A 16,531-nucleotide genomic window follows, 5' to 3' on the forward strand; every position below is an offset into this window, starting at 1 on the left:
AATGCTCACTACCTAATCGTCTAAAAAGTATCCTGAAACCTAATCTCAGAACTATCGTTTAACAGAAACTAACTTATAACTGAAAAACCACCTTCTGAAGCTGCCAGTTTGACTAATCGAAACAAAATGACATTACACCGAAATAGTACAAAGGAGAAACGACTGTGGGAGAACGGATGCAAAATACTGTAACTAGGTAAGTACCCTTGAGTACTTATAGTTAATCATCTCTGCGAGATCAGAGCATGATTGGGAAAACTCCAAACTTATACAAAATAGGTTTTACTATTCATTATAATTTTATATCTTATGTACTGCTTCTTCTTCTTATATACAAAAAAGAATTGCTGTTAAATATTCGTGAAAGTTCAGGCAAGGTTTAAACAGTTATAAAATATAGGAAGGTTACAAAAAAATGTAAGTATTCACTGTTATTAATCGTCCGGACAGCTAGTAAAGAATAAATTGCCATAGGAATCGATTCCGACCATTTGAATTATCATAGCTCATGATTGTAATTGCCTATTCCATAGCATATCTACATAGATAAATTTATCTTTCTAACAATCATTATAATCAGTATTCTACGGCGTGCCAGGGTCTTTGCGTAACCTCAAGTTCCTAGAATAAAGCAGAAAAATAATATATAATTTGCAGTAGGAAAATACGCGGAGATATCAATTCCTTTTTAAAATTTCTACATCCAAAGTTACATTAAAAAAGTATATATGTGTAAGCTTAATGTTAGCAAAACTATTGTGCCTCTAATCCCTCACTTAAGTGCAAAAACTCGTCAAAAAATGTCCAATAAAAGCACTTAGGCCTGAATAAAATGTTACAAGAATAGCCACAGATATCTTATTGGTAAAGTTACGGTCATAACAGTAAATTAGCTAACATAATAGGGCCGAGGCGGAAGCGGCTGAATAGAATAATGTTTGTGCCTCCGCGGAAAACGAAAATGCGGCAAGATGGCGCCGGACAGTCTGGCGCCACGGTTTTCACTTGCGCGACTTACAAACGTCACAACACACAATTCTGAGACGAACGAATTTATTATGCAACTCATGAAATTAGAGTCGATTTTCGTCTGGCAAATCCATGCAGTTCCATTATTGACTTTTCAATATACGCGGCATGCGTTTCCCGCTAGTAATATCAAGGTTATTCAACTTTGTATCTTAGTTTGCAGAAAATAGAGTGGATATTTTATTGTTTCCATAAAATTTGTAACTGTAATATTTTTTTTCGTTGGTGAAGCTTTGTCTGGGTGGCGCCAAAAACTATTTAGGCAACTTTCAAGGGACTTTCGACCTTAAGTTTAGGAAATAGAATTGTTTTTATCCGAATTTCTGTTTTGAAAGGGCAGCTCCTGCCTTGATTCCGCATAAAAGTAACATTTTCTCTTTAGGTACCTACTTTATGTTGCTATGCGGGAGGTTTACATTGGCAGAGTAAAAAGAATATAATTTCCAGCGTCTGAGTTTAATCAAAGCCGCCATGATTGTTTTCGTTCAGGATAATTGAGTTGATCTTATTAATGGCATGGAAACTGGAAGGTGGTTCGCGGTTTTGTTTTTACGGTTCTTATTGAAATTGGAATTGCGAGCCGTGTCACTGAAATTGCTTTATTGGTAATACCTATATGGTCACAAATAGGTGCGGATTATATCTAAACTATGTGTATTATCTGTGAAGCAAATCAGGTTCATACATAAAATTACTTATTGTGATACTAAATTCTGCATTCTGGAATGCAAATTACTCTCAAATGTGTTTATTTGCAATGGGATATGAGCATTTATATGAGTCTCGATATATTTATATAAAACATTCAAGAATTTTAATATTGATTTACGTCACTATAAGATGCTGTTAATTATTACGTAACAACTGAATGCTTCGAGTACGGAGATTCCAGACACAATATAATTGATTTTCAATTGTTATCGACCATGATCGTGGTCTTAGAGACTGGACGTATTAAGACAGAAAGTCACTTAAGTAGAGACTGAATAAATTAACAATCGAAAAAGTTAAATTTAGCTTTTTACCGCAGAACAACTGAGTTGCGAGACTTGGTTTTTTGACAAGTATTGTTTTTGATGGGGTTTGTTGTTCGAGCTTGCGAAGTCTTAATTTCCTACTGACAATTACCTAACCTAATGCTATTGCAGTGTATTTAAGTTGGTAACTAAAAACGTTAGTAAGGGAGGGTGAAGACTGTGAAGAGTGTTTAAATTCGGCCCGGCTTTTAGAAAAATAAATATGCACGCTTATGACACGCAATGAGTAGGTACAACCTACGACTGCTTTACCGCACTCATGAGAATGAACCAACAGAATAAAATCACATAATCATTATGTAAGTATGTTTCCGCAAGATTATTAGCTATCATGGTCTCACTTACCACTAACGTTATATTGTTCAACTTTTATCTGATATTTGAAATTTTGAACGAATCGTCCAAAAATATATTTGCGCAACTTTTATTGTTACAACGAATACTTTATTAATTATTATGTCCATCCGCTTTTCTTTAAGTAAGCAAGCCACAAAAATGAATTTAATTTAATGTGCTATAGAAATGTATTGTAAAGGATTTCCCTTTTATCTCGTTTCTAAAAGTAAATTACAAATCTTATTTACTTATGAAAAAGAAAATGACTCAAACTAAAACCATTTCCACGAATCAATTTTAAATTTCAAAATGGCGTTTGGCGCCCACCTGTTGTTGGCGCTGTGATTGGTCGGCTGAGTGCGCGGGTACTCCCACCGGCGAGGTGAGCCGAGGGAAACCAGTATACAGCCAGAATATTATAACTATTATAGGTTGGAATATAACGTGTATGAGAGATTTTTGTAATGCAAAAGACAGAAGGAATTTTTATGGACTAGTTTTAAATTAATTTAATAATAAGTATATTTACATACTTTATTATTGCCTTGTTCTAATATGTTCTGGAAAAAAACATAGGGTTTTCAAGAATAATGTCGTTATTAAACGTGACTGTAATATTAATTGAGTTTTAAATATATTTATTATTTACTTATATGCAAATTCTGTATTAATGTAGCTTGCTTGCTTAAGAAGGAAAGTCGTATATTATTTTCTTATGTCGTAACTTAGAGTGTAACTCTACTTAGTTGGAACTTCTGAAACTTACAGTCTGATTGGTCTTGAAAACCGTCTATTACAAACAATACATCTTACAAAGCTCTCGATTCAGTTATACTTTTAGAAACGTGATAGAAAATATCGAATACATTTTACTTTTTCTAAATACACGCAAGGGAATAATTTCATTCTTCCTCTTTAATTACAATTGCGAAACCTAAACTAATAAACATTTAAAGCAGACCCCAGCAATTTTATTAAAAGCTACAAAGTAGTAAAACAATTTACGCGATAATATTTGTGTGCAGTTAATCCCGGGTTACCAGGGGCGGTGACAAATGGCGGGAACGTATAACTGTCATAACTGGAAGCACTTCGCTTGATTAAGTTATGGTGAGTCCTTGTTGCTATGCCGAAGTAGCCGGAGAAGGAGAGTGGAAATTATGTGGGATGGAGGTAAATACTCTACGGATACATCGCTTGGTGCGTTGACGGGGACAGATGCTAAATTGGATACGACTGTTTATGGAGCTAAAATAAAAAAAAGCTAAGTAAATAAGAGATTTAACATAAGGGATTGCATTGCTTCGTCGTGGTATACAATTTTTTTTTTTATTTTTTTTAAGTTTCAATTTTTTTGCTTTTATTTTATTTTATTGTAAGTATAAACTTTATGCAGGTATAATATGTTAATTGTAGTTTCTCAAACTGGCGATTTGAGTGAGATTATTTGTTTTTTTCCCTTGCTCAGATCGATCTGATACTTTCTTCAAAAGGCCAGTCCAAAAAAATACCGTGCATTGGTTTATACATATCTATTCGCATTGAAATTGTCTGGACTTTAAAAGAGACTGTGGCCCCTTGAGTTTGTTTCGACATTTCTTCTCAGGGTAGTCAGATAGGAAATGTCGACTCCAGCGTTCTCAAAAAAATAAGAAGACATGTAAAAGTGATGATATATCCTACTTACAGAATAATTTTCATTTCATTGATTTCATTTCATTTCATTCATCATTTCAAAAGTAAAACATCAAACGAGGTTTTAGTACAATGAATTTTAGAAATCTTCTGATTACATAAAATAAAGATTTTATTGACTACCTCTAGATGGCTTGCAATGCCTTTCTTTTAATTTGTAAGGAATTGAGAATGCCTTACTTAACTCGGCATTGCTACTGTTTATAATAATAACAAACAAACAAGGCCTCAGCGTTTCTTCTGTACCTACCATTATATTGGCATTTAAAAAAGACCATCTTCCCTTTTATTTTCCCGCGAATTTAAGGAATAGGTACTGGCGAAATACATAACTGTATCTCAACCATATATAGGATGTATCTCCAGGAAATATATCTGTTCTCTCAGTAGATTAAATGCATCTTTCCAAAACAAAAATAAAACTCTCTACTATCTGCAGCTCATATCACAATTGGACGCGTATCCAAACGTATTCGTATCCGCAACCAAATGGCGATCGCGATGATAAGCAACAATAAAGTTCTATGACTGAGATTTATGGCCCGAGGGTTGTTATATGTTCACGCATGTTATACTTGTGAGAGGGAATGTTTAATTCTAAATGGATATCTTGGATTATTTTGTTTTCTGCACGACTTGTACTTTACCTAATGTAATTTGGTTTTTTGTAATGGGCTAACTACATTCCTATATAGTCCTGTAGATCATATAGGTTTAATTCCTCAGAGCGCTAATGCTAATCAAATGACTAGGTATTATGCACACGTATTGAACTTGCAAGTCAAAGTTCCGCACTTGTTGTAAATTAATTTAATTCCTAAAAATAAGTTCCTAAGTAAGTCCCGTGTGGCATCAAAGATTTTTATTAATTTAAGAAATAGGATTCCGAAGTAAAATATAGAGCTCCCATTCCGATTCTGATCAAAAATTTGTAAGCTATGAATGTGTTCTTAAATAGACCAAAGAGATAATTAAAGTTAAGTTAAAAATATTTGTTGAATTCTAAAATAAAAAGGAGTCGTATAGGAAATCGTCGACTCTGTTTTTTTTTGCCACCGTCATTGTCTTTCGGACCCAAACTAGGCAGGGCCTAACAATATTTACTACAAACCTAATAAATACTAACTTACATTTATATTTCTTTTAAATAAATACGCACTATAGGTAAATAGATGAATGGAATAGAAACTCCTTACTGACTTACTCTTTACAAAACACTGTCACTACATAAAAAAACGCATTACTTGCCACATAATAAACCCCAATTTTTGCGACACTCATTAAAGCGACAACTATTTGTCACCGCAATTTGTGAACACAATTAAAAGATCTGCTGTTAGGGGGAGATAGTTTAAACAAATTTATAATGCGATGTCTCCAAAGTTTTTGAATTATTCAAATATTCTTTTATAGGTTCATTCGTAGTACGGACGGAGGATTCGACACTAATATAATATATATTATTCAAGTACTTAAATTGGTCTAGGATTTTTGGAATAAGACTTCATAATTACCTTATAATGTCGTGGTGGCCTAGCGGTTCTATGCATGGATTTGTATAGACGAGGTGCAGGTTCGATCCCAAAGCAAGCAAATAACCTTTTTCAAAGTTGGATTTACTTTCTGAAGTATTCTAAGAAAAACTGTCAAACTTTGAAGGAAAACATCGTAAGCAAACCTGAATTCCAAATAATGGTATCGGAAACTTTTGAACCAACTTACAAGCCAGTTACTATTGAATATTTAATTATTTATAGAGAATTGTCAGATTTCCTTGAAAAAAAAAATTAAAAAGAAATGTTATATAAACCTGCAATAAAACTCGTTCTATTACGTTTTCCACGACGCAAAGTGAACTATTCAAAAAACGTTAAAACTCAGCTCAATTTACATTACAAAATAGCAGTATCTAACACTCAACATTAACAAGAATGCCCTCCACACAACACCCCACACCCCAGAGACAAATAACATTTGTTACTGTAACCATTAACAACATTATAATTGTTTATACTTTACATAGACAATAGAGCATTGTCTCTGGCCGCGTGACTAGCGTATTGGGAATTACGCGGGAATGAAAGATGGCAGCTTTAAGGTTATGGTTTTTTTTTAAGATCATTAATTATTTTTCGTTTGGGGTTATTGTTTTTTGGATTTTAAGCTTTGTGGTTTAATTATGATTCCGAAACGTGTTTTTTTACAAGTGGTTTCTGTTTGAAATGAGGTTAGAAACGCATATTATTTGTTATATTATTTAAATGAATTTGATTGACTTTCCGCCAAGCCAACGTTCAAATAATGTTATATAATTTAAAGTAGAGATAAATAATCTGACGAAAAATAATGTAACTTAAAAGTGTGAAAAAATCTAAGAGACACACTCGAATAAAATACTTTGTTCATCATCATCCACAGCCTTTATCCTCCCACTGCTGGGCATAGGCCTTCCCTTTTTCGTGCCAATTTCTACGGTCCTGTGCTAGCCTCATCCAGACTCGACCCGAGACCTTTATTATGTCATCAACCCATCTTCCTCCCGGACGACCGACTTTTTATTTAAAAAAGAAACGATAAAAATATAGAAGTTCAAAGAAATAAAAAATTATTGAGAAAAAAAACGAACATTCAGTTACCAGCATCAGGGTAAATCATACATTTTCCAGCTAAATAGTTTAAAAATTCTCATCAATAAACTTCAGAATCCCTTAAATCTAAATAAATTAACAACTTAAAATAGCAACACTTACCAAATAACACAAGACAGTGCTCAACGATCTGTGTCCGTATTGAAATCAATCAATACGCCAAGACTCCCTCTGCAACGTACAGACAGCTACATATTATATATATATATATATAGATAGACAACAATAAAAGTTTATGATGGAAATACAACAGTTACAAATTGTTTTGGGAGTAGGGTGGATATCATGCTGAATATTTAGAAATGGTATTTACTTTGCTCTGCTTTAAATGAAATAATTTGTTGTAGGATATGATATAACACAGCTTTTACGTGTTTTTTGAGCTCCCTGGACTTGACATTTTCTATCTGACTACCCTAAAAGGCCTTATTCGCACGGGAGCTTTATTAACGCCCGTTAAAATAAAACAAATGCATTCCAAGTCCTTGTTCACACGTTCGTGCTTATAAAACGCGACGCTTTTTAATCGAGTAGTGTTGCATTTTGAGCGCTGTGCATTGGGCGCTAAAGGGAATAGTCGTTTGTTTGTGCATTTGTTTTATTTTAACGCGCATTAAAAAAGCTCCCGTGCGAATCAGGCCTAAGAGTTTTTGAAACATGGAGTTTATCATGACAAAATATTTCAAACATTAAACACTTCAGACATGGAAACGATAGCTCTATCGAAGTCCCAAACCTAGACAAAAAATAACACATAATAACAGTCTGTTGAAATATTATTTTTTATACTTTTCAGTATACAAAAGTTTTTGCCGACCCATATTTCATAAAATAATTAATCCTGATTGACGAGCTAAACAACGCGTCTAGATTATTTGAATAAAGCAATTACAAAATATATCACCACTTTATTAAATGATGTAACGGTTTACTCACGCGTATGTATCGGGGTAGCCCGACTAGTTTCGGACCCAACCGGAGTCCTTAATCATGAGCAGACGCGGCGGGATCGCGAGTCGTGTTCGACTCGCGATCCCGCCGCGTCTGCGGCATCATTTAATATCATTTAATAATGAATCAGTCTCACGATAGTTATTATAAAAATATGTCACCACTTTTTGTCAAATTTCAATAAATCTTTTTCACTCGAACATGGCCGCCCTACTCCGCCATCTTCCCCCCGGTAGTGACGTCACGCCGGAAGCGCCGGAAGTCGTGCGATCTGTTCACTCTGTCTTGTACTGAGCTTGCACATTTACAAATAATGTTATTTTTCCAACAATGGCGGATGACTATTTGTTTCTTTTATAAGTTTGAGAGTTACTCGTGTGAAACGCGGTGACTGTTTCGTTTTGGGATGCTGTTTATTTTATCTTTTCTTTTACAACTGCTAAAATTTCGTGATACTGGATGGACAATGATATTACTAGTAGACATAATACAGCCGTTTAAGAAACTAATTACTCTAACTGCGCGGTTCTAAAATGTCTTTCCCGTGGAAAATTGCAATTAAAAACAAAAATATAAAGAAATGTGACTTTCACCGACCGGTTTTCATAACATATAACATGTACATAATGGCGTTATTTTTACACACATACTTGAAATAGTTTTGCATCTTCTTTGGATTCTTTATGTCCGTAGAGCGGAGGTGCCTCGATAGATTAAGTAAAATACTGTATTTAATAGAGTTTACAGAATTTTAATAAGTATAATAAAGTAATAGACGACCTCCGTGGTCGAGTGGCGTACGCAACGGTTTCAAGGTGTCGCTAGCTCTGAGGCCCCGGGTTCGATCCCCGGTCGGGTCAATGTAAAAATTCACATTTGTACATTGTCTCGGGTCTGGGTGTTTGTGGTACCTTCGTTGTATCTGAATTCCATAACACAAGTGCTTTAGCAACTTACTTTGGGTTCAGAACAATGTATGTGATGTTGTCCGCATTTATAAAAAAAAAAAAGAATAACTGTCAATAATCGCGTCCTCACAAAATCGGTTATCGGCTTATTTATAGTTCTCGAGGCCTGGAATCCACTTTTACCGAAGATGGTTACCTTAATAACAGTGAGCCTGTTTTGTACCTTCAATCTCGTGACTTGAAACATTACAAAAATATGACAATACACAATTTCTCAAGTTTTTCTTAACATCACAAATGGGGTAAGTGAAGATACATGGCCGTCCTCCCTCTCGATGCCCCGCGTCATTGCTCACACATTTACATACTCGACTCTTACGTAGGGTACGGTGACTGTATGATCTATGCGCTTCTGTAGACGGGGTCTTGGATGATCAAGAGTTTTATTTTAAGGAGAAAATGATGCTTGCATTGATGACGAGTAAAGATGTAGCTTTTTCTTAAAAAAAACAGCTCCCGCATTAAGGGATTGAATCCTTGTGTTGCAGAGTGTTTCGCAAACATTCAAGTCACATGCCCAGCTACAAGCATCCGTGGATGATAGAATCGTTTGTCCTACACGGACATCGAATTCGCAAAGTGAGTTTGACTCAACCACTCCACTATCCGTGCAATGACACATCATATCTATCATATATATCTGACGGGCCTGTTGGCCTAGTGGTTAGTGACCCTGACTGCTATACCGGAGGTCGTGGGTTCGATTCCCGCCCAGGACAAATGTTGTGTGATGAGCATGATCATTTTTACTGGTGTCTGGGTGTAATTTATCTATAATATGTATGTATTTAGAAATATATATGTAAGTTTATCAGTTGTCTGGTTACCATAACACAAGCTCTGCTTAGCTTGGGATCAGATAGCCGTGTGTGAGTTGTCCCAGAATATATTATATTATTATTATTATATCATGTTTCTTTAAGGTGTATAATTACGAGTACCTACTTTCCTTACCACGTTATTGTGATTGGAGGTTTTTCCTCCATATATACCAAAAAAGCTGGTACAATATAATCTAACTTACATACTTATTTTGAGATGACAAAAAAACCAGGATAACAGATGAGCCACATAAAATATCTACATTCAACTTTAAAACAAAAAATACTAACTTATTTAAAACTACTTTAAAGCCTTCCAAAGCATAAACAGATATAATTCACGTACAATTAAACAATATTTGAGTGCCATCGATCACAATTAGTGTGTCTCGACCCTAGCAGACATCGGCGCCCGCGCACTCACGCGTGCACTGACAAACTACAGGGGTGGAAACTTCAAATGTTGTGTCATTTATTTTGTAGAAAAATTCGTTTAATGGTCTAGTGGTTAGTGGCCCTGACTGGTGTACCGGAGGTCTTGGGTTCGAATCCCAACCGGGACAAATGTCTGGGACGATAATTTTTTCTGTTGCTAGGTGTAAATTATCTATTAATGATTATCAGATTCTGTGGTGGAAAGTATGAGTACTGATAACACAAGCTCTTTTTAGTTTGAGATAAGATGGCGTTGTGTGAAAGTTGTGGAATATTGTATTATTACATACTGTTGCATTTGCTTGTTACACCAATATTCTTTTACATATACATACATAATTCAAATTCTGCTTCTAAATCCGGGCCGAGATCGAACATGTGCCTCGAACGTTTGTAAAACCTCCAGCGACACAAGAATTCAAATCCACAACACTTCCCATCTTTTTTCAAAAAAGAAAACAAAAACTAGGAACAACTCCTTTCAACTCTACATAATACACTCGTACTTCTTGTTTTCCATTCCGTTGGCTACAAAAATCACAACAACTGTCTTCACAATGCTTAAACAAAACTATATTTAATAAGCCATACATCACAATTACAGCCCTTTAGTATAAATCTTAACGACGGACTAAGTTCCCGCGCGGCCGCCGTATAACATAGATTTATGTCGATCTCAATGTGATTACAGAGTGCCGGCATGGAGGATATATATCGAGGCTGTAACGAGATCTAAAAGCACTCAGCACTTATTTTATGATGAGTTATCGATTGGCTGACGTGTTTAGTGTGATTTGGTTTGGCTAGGAGTAGTTTCGAAGGAGTTTTTAATGGAACAGAGGACAAGATATAAAATTAGTTAAGTAAATCTTCATATTCATATATTTATTTGCATTCCATAATGTTACAAAAGATGTTAAAGAGGCTTAAAGCTAGGTACAATGTTATGGACCCTGTTAGGGCACAGCAAATGAAGGCATTACAAATTTATATTACACTAGCTGTTGCTCGCGACTTCCTCAGCGTGGTTAGAAGATATAAGTTATAATTTATACCTGCCTTCTATCTATCTTGTAGGATTCAGTCAGCGTTTGCAATGTAAGCGCAAAAAATGTGTTTTTTTACGACCTCACATTAGAAACCTCAAAAATTGTAGCCTATGTGTTATTCTGATGTATAAGCTATATTGTGGTAAAGTTTCATTCAAATCCATTCAGTAGTTTTTACGTGAAAGAGTAACAAACATCCATACATCCATACTTACAAACTTTCGGCTTTATAATAGTAGTAGGATATTTCAATAATATATAAAATATTAATTAAATGCTATAAGTTAGTAGGTTTTTTTTTCATTTATTTAATTTAGAATATTTAAGAATCTTAAATTGACTGCACGGATAGCCGAGTGCTTGAGGTCACCACGATAATCCCACTGTGTGCATCGTGTCGCGGTTTCAAGCTCCGCGTAGGACAAGTATTTGTGTGATCCACGAATGCTTGTCCTGAGTCTGGGTGTTTTTTATATGTGATTTGTATGTTTGTGAAACCCCCCGTAAAAGAAGGATTAATTCCTTAATGTTTAAAAAAAATCTACTTTGCTTTGTACTCAAATGTGCCTCTATATGTCTATGACAACTAGAAAGCTGGAATTTAAAAAAAATCGAGGTAAAGCATCCATTGTAGGGTCATAATTTTGATCGATGAACCGTCAATGACGCATTTGAAAGTTTTTTTTTTGTATTCTACACTTGTAGCCAATATAACTATGCTGATCTTCAACTATGTTGATTATCTATTATGCAAAGACAATGCGATAAAACATGCTTGGTCATGCTTATTGTGAAAAGAGTAAAAAACATTATCCTTCTTTCGCCGCAGTGTGGTAAGCACCCCTCTTCGCGTCGGGGGTTAAGTCCAAACATGGTATAATCTGTTAATGAGATGACCATTAAGTCTCGGATTCGATTCCCGATATCGGGTAACGGCGCAGTCTTGTTAATTGGGAGACCACATGTGACAGTAATGTGCTATAAAACTGGATACTATAATTAACTAATTAGAATAGGGGCGATGACCTCGAATGTTGATTTTGTATTAAAAAGTTCATCCATTTGGGCTGCACGAAGTATATCGGTTCCTTAGGAAAAAAAAAAAAAACTTCTTACATTTTTGTGACGTCTAAAAAGTGCTACGTCGTAGTCCATTTTGAAATAAATTAATGATAATAATTATTTTGAAATAAATAAATTAATTAATTTTGACTTCTAATTATTGTGGGAGCTGGCTTCCAAACATCTTTTTTTTTAAGTTAGACCATTTTTGAAGACGAGGGCGTTTTCAATTTATCTGTTTTCTTTTTCAATTATTTTCCTCCGTTCAAACATTTTCAGATAAAATTCAACGATATAAATATGAATAAAATCAAAATCCCAAAATCAATCCTCTGCGCTTCTAAATTAAATGGTCCATACGACCCCAGAGGTTTTCCCAACATCCTGCACTCAATTCTGGACCCTATCCCAAAGACCTAGGTTTCAAAATCATTTATCATCAAAAAGGACACTATTTGTCAGAGAAGACAAAGCAATGTATGCTATATTTCGTTGAGTTAAGGTCCTAATTGTAATGCACCGGAGAATATATATGAAATGTTGCAAATTTTTAGTAGTTGGTTATAGTGATTTACATCCCATTGACAAAATTGTTCTATAATAAATCATAAATTAACTGTCATCGGTTGTTTACGATTGTATATGAGTGTTATACCATGGCCAAAATAAAAATGTATTATGGGGTTAGTGACTGTACGTGCTTAGGGCCAAGTGATATTATAGTATTTATGTAGTCACCATGCTAATGATACCGTGCACGACATGTCGCAGGTTCGATCCCCGCGTATCACAAGTGTTTGTGTGTTCTCCGAATTCTTCTACTGGCTAAGTCTTTATGCATGTGACTTGAACCTCTTCGGCTATATCCACATCCATGCTCAGCACCTTATTCACCACATGATTCTAATTCCTCCGCATAACTTGGCAATACCACGACAGCCGGTTGCCACGCAGTTTCTCTGTAACCAGTACCAGTTTCAAAGTTCCTCTTACACACTCATTTCTTACTCTATCCGCTCTCGTAACACCCCACATTCCTCTTAACATTCTCACCTCTGCTGCATGCAGACCAGGTGTCTTTCATTCATCCATTTTATCCCCAGCACTCTGATCCATACACGACAGCAGTCTTAAGACATTGTCTGTCGAAACAAAACTGTTAAGATCTAAGTAAACAAAACATTTCTATCTCAAGACGTCAAAATTGTCTGTATAACTCTGAAAACATATATTTCTTCAACAAGTGCTCTCTCTAAAGAGGTACCATCTACAAAAAACTAACCTCCTAAAACTGACTAAAACTTATCTGTACCAAACTCTGTCAAAGTCACCCATGTAAACAAAATTCAAGTCATGATATACCCAAAATTACAAGTAGAGAAAAACAGACAAAATGAAGCGAACTACGATTGGCTTAATAGTAGTGATAGCCCTAATATTCTTTGCTATCATGTTAGTATGTGTGCAGGTGACGAAAAATGTGAATGAGACTGAGGGTCTGTCCGAAGGTTGTCAACAGGATGGGAGGAGACACGTCATCGCATTGAATGAGCATCACCTTCATAACAGTTCGATGCTTGTGGCCGAGAGGTTTCCCTACGTGGCCGCTATTACGAGGAACGCCAGCACGTTGTGGCCGTTCTCGTGCTTTGCCTGTGTCGTGCTGTCTAGATGGATCGTGACTGCGGCTCATTGCAGGTCTGTACAGGTTTTTATGATGACATTTAGTGTCAATCTGAGCAACGCTTTTATAGAGAATTGATAAAGAATTTATTAAATGTACATATTTCAAATACACACGTGTTATAGATTAATTACGACAGACATATTGTTCTCGGAGAGGGGGCGAACCTACGACCTCCGGTATAGCAGTAAGGGCCACTAATTACTAGACCAAAAGGTTAGTTAGTTTTTTTGGCCTGAAAAAAGCGCTCGTCAGAAATCTAGTCAGCTCGTCAGATCGCGCGGTTGTTATAATGGTAAGGGACGGTAATAGACGTTTTATCCAAAAAAAATCGAGATATTCATAATTAAGTACTTGATGCAAAGATTTACTCACGCGCATCGACATTGCGGGACTAGATTCAGACCAAGTATCTGAAACTAAGTCCTTAGTAAGCAGAAGTATTATTATTATTTTTTTCCTAGCCTACTGTGTCCCACTGCTGGGCAAAGGCTTCCCCCAAATCCTTCCACGACACTCTATTCTGGGCCTCATGGAACCAGCCTGGTTGGTAAGCGTTGAGGTCGTCTCGCCACCGCTTCCTAGGTCGCCCACGACGAAGCCGTCCATCCGTTGGCTCCCATAGTGTGGTGACTTTGGCCCAACGATCGCTGTCCATGCGGCTAACGTGACCCGCCCAATCTCATTTTAGAAGTATTATATGTTAGCTATTTTATTTTATGTCTTACACCTATTTTGTGCGTTGAGCTACGTCTCTATTCAATTACCGCAAAACTATTAACTTGAACTCTCAAGTGATAGCAGGCCTATCATCATTATCATCTTCAGTCCGTCTCAGTCCACTGTTGGACATAAGCCTCTCCTATGGCACGTCACTCCTTCACTTTCCAATCCCTGCCCACTGCTTCACGAATATCATCGCCACCACCACCTTAATATCGCTATCCATGAAATGAAAAGAAGTCTCTAAAAACCCATTAATAATTAACAAAACGTGGAACACTACCTACTTCTATAATAGCCTCATATCAAACCAAGATGTCACCTGTCAAATTCAAAATTCCTGTCAAGTATAATTGAATAAAACTTTTGAAACTGTGAAGTGAAAATGGGTAGTCCGGTTTTACTTTTAGCCCTCATTGTATTAATCACTATATCTGTCCTCGCAACATGCGTCACATATGTATTTATGACAAAAGAAAACAATGAAACTCTACTCACGTGGAAAGGGTAACATTATGGAGGAAACCCAGGACTGGAAACTAATTAAAGTGGCTAACTGAGTTGTGGCATTCCCAGGACTTCGGATCTCTGGAATGACCGGGAAACCTCAAACAGCAATATCGGAGAAACTGGCTTTGTCCACTTGTATGTAAATTGTCTTCGTTGTGATGTGTGACGAAACCCGGGACACTCCTGGATCCCGCTATGACTCACCAGAGAAAGTTACTCTGTACAACCTATTGTCTTGTATCCTGTGGCATTTGTAGTTTTTGAGTCAAGTCTTCGATTTATTTCAAGAGGTTGGTTTGATATAAATTGACAAAGAGGAACTAACAATTTTAGGTTCCTGCATAGCCGTTCAATATCTCCTACTAGCTGAGCTTCGCAGTTTTACCTACGAGATTTCGCGTTGTTGCAACTTGTTAGGTACAAAAAGTTCTCACACAATTTTTCTATTACTTCCTTGTATAAGTCACTCATTTAAATCTATGCCATTCCTACGAACGATTTAAGATGTCACCAGAATATATTTAAACACGTATACAGTTCTATCCTCTATCCCATGCCACCTTAAACTTCATCCCGCCCCTAATTCCTCTGCCGATCTCAGTGGTACCTATCTGCTGGCTCCTTATGTGCCATAAACTTCACCCAGCAGTAACCATCTGCTGTGACAAAATTACAACTTTTTAGTAACATATTCCTCTTTCCCAGACACTCCGGCTCCCACCACCGCGTGATCCTCTTCCACGACTTCGCCTTCAACCAGTCTTACACGTTCCCGATCCAGCTGTGGCGAATACACGAGAAGTACAACACCAGCCACCCCTCACCCAAGTATGACATAGCAGCGGCCAGGCTGAACCTCGACGAGTACCCGTACGTACTGAAGCCAGCTGTCTTCGACGAAAGTGAGGCTATACATGTCGAGGCCAGTATTTGGAAGACAGTTTCGACGATGGACAAGAGATTGTATCTAACGAATCATTTCGAGAGGTATTACTTGAAAATTGTGAACTCGGATCGGTGTTTTGAAACGTTCGGCATCGTGTTGGACGAGAGCCTGATCTGTGTCGACATGTCCAACTACGATTCGTGTTTCGTGCACGAGTTTGGGCCTATTTTCTCGGAGGAGAAGCTTGTGGGCATCCTGGCGGTGAAGCCGCAGGACTGTGACACCAAGTTGTCTATATTCACTAATATTTCTTATTATACGAATTGGATATTAAGAACAACTCATGAGGGATGATTTGGTTTTGTTTTATTTCTTTGATTCCCCATTTTTACTGATGTATTTTTTGGTTAGAACTTGATTAACTTCCTTTGAATCGGCTACTACCACTAAATTTGGTCATATCCAATCCTTGTTTTGAATAATGCCCATTTAGAGACATTTTACACTACAAAACAACCCTTGGGAACTCCGTTTATGACTTCGTCGCAAGCCACCAACGACACAAATCATCTCGCAAGAAGTCGCTGCGACATCTTTGCTATAACCTTTAGGGCTGAGATGGTCCGAAACGTAGTAAGTATGAAACAAAGTTGATATGAAGCAACAGATCTCAATAACACATCAATGTGTCTCCGTA

At 36.5% G+C, this 16,531-nt stretch overlaps 1 protein-coding gene across 5 annotated transcripts; it reads left to right on the plus strand.

The window, feature by feature from the left end:
• Positions 1-74: 74 nt before the first annotated feature.
• LOC113500179 (chymotrypsin-like protease CTRL-1) lies at positions 75-16,352 on the plus strand. Of its 5 annotated transcripts, none has more exons than XM_026880888.1 (4): positions 75-196; positions 3,428-3,512; positions 13,500-13,729; positions 15,654-16,352. In XM_026880888.1, the coding sequence occupies exons 2-4, from the start codon at positions 3,510-3,512 to the stop codon at positions 16,186-16,188; spliced, it is 768 nt and encodes a 255-aa protein (XP_026736689.1). In that variant the 5' UTR covers positions 75-196; positions 3,428-3,509; the 3' UTR covers positions 16,189-16,352. The 5 variants fall into 5 exon arrangements, with proteins under 5 accessions (XP_026736689.1, XP_026736691.1, XP_026736690.1 ...); XM_026880890.1 differs by having other exon boundaries at positions 13,540-13,729; XM_026880889.1 differs by lacking the exon at positions 3,428-3,512.
• The last annotated feature ends 179 nt before the right edge of the window (positions 16,353-16,531 follow it).

Source organism: Trichoplusia ni, chromosome 13 (genome assembly GCF_003590095.1).
Source record: "Trichoplusia ni isolate ovarian cell line Hi5 chromosome 13, tn1, whole genome shotgun sequence".
In the NCBI taxonomy this organism is placed as follows: Eukaryota; Metazoa; Arthropoda; class Insecta; order Lepidoptera; family Noctuidae; genus Trichoplusia; species Trichoplusia ni.